Raw genomic sequence first — 5,870 nt, forward strand, 5'->3', positions numbered from 1 at the left:
TATCAAAGGTGCTAGTTAATTTTCAAGATGTAAATAATTTTCCAGATGTGTATATAATTTGAATTCATCAGTATTTTTTGCTCTTCTTGTTAACCAGAAGAGGTTATGCATTGGTAATGTATCTGTTGTCTATCCATCTGTCTGTAAAAAATTTGTGAAAATGCTACTGCCCCGACAGTTTTCGTAATTTTTTTCCCTGATTTTCAATTACCCGATAAACTTCGTACACAAGAGCATTTAGTCTATATCAAGATATCTATTAATCCACTTTGAATTTCATTGAATTGCTATATTTATGCATAGAATTTCCTCACAAGGCTACTCTGTTGTTTTTTGGGGGATAATTATGATTTGTAGTAGTTGTACAGTGTTTCTGAATGAAATTTTCTCAGGTAAAATCAGATATAATGAGTGAATTTTTTTTTACGTATTTCTGTTGAATGCATTATACAGTATACATGTTATATATTCTATATTTAGTAACTGATAATTTTGAAATTTTTCATCACCCATATGCTTATATGTGAACATTAATATTATTTACATGAGGTTGTAATGTTAAATATTTAATACAATTTTTTTTCCTATTTATGCTTCATTTCTTATTGCTGACCAGTATCATCTTGATCTTTTAGACTTAATACAAATCGTACAACGTTTCCCGTTAATACTTAGGCCCACACTGATTAAATGTAAATATATTCTGTACTACATTAGAATACATGTACCTATATTGTGTATCTATACAACTGGGGAAAAAAATCTGACCTGCCAAATGCATTTGCAAAGGAAACTTGGGATGCCTTTGGTAATGCTTTTATAAATAAGCCAATTAAACAAAGTTAAAAGTAGTATGCGATGGATATAATAATAAAGAGCTTGGGCAGAGACATAAATAATTACAATGTATTGTCTTTCTTACAGATATAAATGTTTTCCATCTCTGCTCTAGCTCTTTAGTTTAATCAATGATACAGCTGTGTGTTTTAGGTACACACTTCATACAATTGCAGTCAGCTTTACCAATTCAAGAATAGTACTTCTGACCATATGACTTTCAAGATCATCTGACCTTGTGATGGACACCCTTTATGTCAGATATAAACTGTTGCAGCTGTAAACTATATATATATATGAAAATAAAAAATAACAAGGCAACAATGTTAGTAAAACATAAGCGCTTTCATTACTTCTTCAGACGTTTTGCATTCCAAAACAATTCAAACGTGACGTTATAACGCTACCTGATGATAACGTCAACAACAATGCAATGACGTCACAATGCTTATAGAGGAAACAATTACTATAGAGTCTAAGTAAAATTGGGCTGGGACAATTCTCAGTTTATCCCTTTTATAAACTCAAACAGAAAATCTTTTAGAAAGACAGGAAAAAGAAAAAAATTCATCAAGATATTTAAACCGTCCTTAAATAGTTTGATGTAGACTGTTTCAAGACTTTATTATTTATTACGCTATTTATGAATTGTGTAATTTTACTTGCATTGTTGTTGACATTATCATCAGGTAGCGTTATGACGTCACATGTTTGAATTGTTTTGGAATGTAATACGTCTGAAGAAGTAATGAAAGCGCTTACATTTTACTAACATTGTTGCCTTAATTGTTATTTTTTATTTTCATATTAATTACCGGACACTGTGATATTTCTTTTCATTTATATATATATATATATATATATATATGGGGCTAGAAATATTTTTTTTTCACTGGTCACTTGGACTTTCAGCTAATATATTTTTTGGTCAACTCAATACTTTCACTGTTCCAAAAGGTCAGTAGATTTTTAAAAGGATTGCTGAAAACCATAATATAGTATATGTGTAATAATTTCTTTATATTGTGAAACTTAATAGTACAACTTAACAAAACAAGAAAGAAAGAACTTGGACACACACAACCCTGTCAAGTTAACTAGCCCGACTGTGAATGAATTTTGTTATGCTGACCCAAAGGGCATATGCCATCTACAATATACTAGCCAAGATTAAATTCACTGGCCCCAGACCAGCGGGCAATCAATTATTTCGAGCCCTGATATATATTTATATATATATATATAGTGAAATTGTAGTAAAAGTCCAGGGTATAGGTAGATTATAAATTAAAATAAAATCCAAGATAAAGAAACAAGTATAGAAATTCTAAACTTATGAACATTGTGTCTCAATGACCTTGACTCCGAGTCAAGACCAACATCTAAGAAGGCTCAGCTTTTTAGCTCACCTGAGCCGAAGGCTGAGGTGAGCGTTTCTGATTGAAATTTGTCCGTTGTCTGTCGTCGTTGTTGTTCGTATTAAGGTTCGTTACTATAGGAAATAGTAGTAGAACGAAGTATTTGAAGCAGACTATTGCTGAAACTCTTCAGCATCGGAGGTTTAAACGAATAGCTTATTGCTCTAAAAAATAAACAACTTTGTATTTTGATGGATTTAAACTTTTCAGAGGTAAGAAACCAAAGTTTTATGGTGATAAGGAATTAAAAGGATGCCCAAAGCAAAAAGTTGAAGCGGACAGCTAATTCATTTCAGCCTGTATTAATCGAAGCAAGCGGTCGAAGTCCAGGCACAAAACCCCGAATGAGATTATGTGATACTGGTCTGAGATCCGTAGAGACGCCAGACCAAAATTATTAGTCTCTACGGATCTCGCTGAGATTAGCATTACACAACTTTGTTATTTTTCATTTTATTAAAAAACGTGTGTATAAATGCAAGAATTCATCCCTGCATATGAAATAACAAACAATAAATAACACTTTGCTAGTCCTTTCCTTGTCATTGTTTTTTAGATTTTTGTTCCAGTTCTTTAAATCCTTCTTTAAGTTCCTTTTTAAATGTCTCTGTGAATCCAATTTGTTTTGGTAGAGTATTAGTTGACTTAGGTGTGTCTTTAGAAGAAGTTTCAGCCATCTTCTCAAACTTTTTCATTAATTCACTCAATTCTAAAATATATTGGCAATGATTACATGTATTTTAATAATAAATAAAAGTGTCATAAATAAAGTTGAGTAAATAAACAGGTTAAACATGACTCAAAGTTGAAAAACATACATTTATTCAGCAAGTATACTCCCCCACCTTTACCCTGAAAATTTAAACAGTACCTCCAGAATGGAATCTGTGGTAAATTGACACTACATATCGAGCTGCTTGTCTGATGGGTGGGCTCTCTGCAATCTGAATGATTGTAATCTTTTAGCCACAAAGATGGTAAACAGGTTGGGACTAATTTTGCAAATTAGGGGAGCATCACTCACGATTACTTCGTCATGAAATATAATCTGACAATTAACAGGTCCAGCAAAATCTCTTGATTTAGCTTTATAGCTTGATTTAGCTATATATCTTTAATAAGCTATTCAAAATAGATTGATAAAGCTATTTCTATGCAGTTTTTCACAAAAACTTCTTTTGTACGAAATAAACAAAAAGTCGCAAATATTTGACTATGCATACATGGCATATATGTGCTATGGGCTGTGAGAACAACAACCAAAATCAAAGATAGTTCTAACATTGCAGCTTTTGAATACTTTTGAGCAAAAGATGAATTTCCATTGTTTGAGTAACTGTACACTACCTTGTGTGCGTTGAGGCATGGATAAGTATGATTGCTTCTTATTGTACTGAATTATTACCAGTAAATTATCTTGTTGACCATAATTGGCCTCCTTTATAATTTCATTGAAGAAGTAACTGTTTCAATTGCTTTATATAGCCCCAAAACTTTTAGAACTTTAAGTTCAAAGTCTCTTTAGGAGACGCAATTTGATGAGTGATTCTAACATGCATTATTTTCAGAAGAGTTCAAGTTAGAATATTTTCACTGCACCAAGGTGCGACTTTTTGTACATGCTGAGAAAATAACACTTTTAAGAAAAAATTATGGTAAAATAGCTAAATCAAGCTATTCTGAATAGCTTAATAAAGCTATATAGCTAAATCAAGCTATATAGCTTGATCAAGAGATTGTGCTGGACCTGATTAACATTTAAAATCTTTGATCTCCTTGAGGATCAATATCCTACACAGTAGGAATACTGTTTACTAAAATTGTTCCTTTTATGTTTTTTCATGCCGACTTACAATATTTAAAGCTATTTTTTTCCTTCATTTTTTTTCACTGTATATCCCATTTAGACTATTATAACCCCTAAGTCCCAACTTTACAAAAGAAAATTCCTGTTCAAAATAAGATGGAAAAAAATCAAGAAAATTTACCTTTTGAATTACATTTTCGTGGTGCAGAAGCCTGAAAAAGATCAACAATGCATCATAAAAAAAATTATTAAAATAATCTTTAAGTTTACGTAAAAACAGGCTGAACTGAAATCCTGTTGTAGAAACCGATGAATTTCTATACACTAGCCCATGATTGATGATTTAATGAATCTCATTAATTAACAAGTTACCTTAAAAGAAATTTAAGAACCATATGGTTAGTTACAGGTTGGATCTCTTATAAAAACTTTCTTCTTTCACGAAATCATTGCATATTGCATGTATAAAGGGTCAAGGACGATATGCGGTAGAATGTCGATCCCGACGTTATATGGGACGTTTACGTCAGTCCATTAATTTTTTACTGGGGTGGGAATGTTGGTTTTCGAAATGATTTTAATTCATACAACGAAAAGAGGGAGATATGATCATTCATATTACCTCCCCACAAAATTTTGGATGATTCAATTTTTTTTCGCTTGTCAGATTTTTTGGGACCCCCCCCCCCCCCCCAATTTTAAAACTATTGCTTCGGGCCTAAACAATTTATTTTCAACAGGCTCAATTGCAAAATCAACAGACTCCGTTGCAAAACGAACGACCACCGATGCATAAATGAATTGACGCAAGATGGTGCAAGAGTCTGTAAATTCATGCCCGTAGGAAGCAGTTCAGGTTTTTTTTTTTTTTTTTTTGGGGGGGGGGGGCACAACCAAACATTTTCAATTGGGGGAGGGGGGGGGGGCTACCAAACATTTTCAGTTTGGCGCACTACCAAAAATTCAAAAATTCCTTGACAAGCAAAAAAAAAAAAAAAAAAAAAAAAAAACAGTTATTATTGAGGGGGCACAAGCGTATAGCAGCTATGTTTTCTATAGTATTCTAATATCGGCAAAATTATTGGGGGGGGGGGGGGGTTCCTTCCTTATGGTTTGCCACCATATATATATATATATATATATATATATATATGTTGTCAACTGCTTAAACACACATAGCAAGGCAAAATGGCGAAGTTAGAAAAGTTGTCAAGTTAGATGTATACAAAGTTCTATCAAAGGTCTCTGCAAAGTAAACCATTGGAAGCATGTGCCAAAGTGGGGGAACAAGAGCTAGGCGCTCATTGTACTGGGATGTATACTCTTACCCGTCTGAGAGCATCTATATCGAATAAATCTCTCTTTAAGAATATTAAGCTATGGATTAGATAGTCTAATTCTAATCAACTACATGTAAGTCTTGAAAATATCTCGTAAAACGGTTTGATTGTATAAAACAAAAATATAAAACACGGCCATTATCAGATGCTGCTTCCCAGAAGTGGGATAGAGTCTGTGATCAAAACTGCCTACTGGTAAGACCTATGAAGTGAGAATTAGTTAGAAAAGTCGACGGAGTGTGAGACCTGCATGTTATCGCACCACAAAGACAAACGAGAGAGGCTTGAAACTAAAATACTGGTTTGCATCCACACGTATAGCTGGACACACAGTTTAATTTCCCACATGGAGAAAAAAATTGCACATCATTAAAAAAAATGATATTCTTCCAATTAAAATGGAATACTACCAAGGCACAAAACTTTCTGCTATATTATCGTAATAATAAACCAAAAATATTGAAAGAA

General features: G+C 32.8%; 1 protein-coding gene across 1 annotated transcript; it reads right to left on the bottom strand.

The window, feature by feature from the left end:
• Positions 1-2,692: 2,692 nt before the first annotated feature.
• On the bottom strand, positions 2,693-4,521 carry LOC133190108 (uncharacterized). Its single transcript, XM_061325578.1, has 4 exons — positions 4,435-4,521; positions 4,244-4,274; positions 3,127-3,199; positions 2,693-2,964 (listed from the first exon to the last, which is right to left on the bottom strand). The coding sequence occupies exons 1-4, from the start codon at positions 4,455-4,457 to the stop codon at positions 2,798-2,800; spliced, it is 294 nt and encodes a 97-aa protein (XP_061181562.1). The 5' UTR covers positions 4,458-4,521; the 3' UTR covers positions 2,693-2,797.
• Positions 4,522-5,870: the final 1,349 nt, after the last annotated feature.

The sequence above is a fragment of the Saccostrea echinata genome, unplaced genomic scaffold, assembly GCF_033153115.1.
Source record: "Saccostrea echinata isolate AGI-Se365-2 ecotype Australia unplaced genomic scaffold, CSIRO_AGI_Sech_v1 ptg000020l, whole genome shotgun sequence".
Taxonomy (NCBI): domain Eukaryota; kingdom Metazoa; phylum Mollusca; class Bivalvia; order Ostreida; family Ostreidae; genus Saccostrea; species Saccostrea echinata.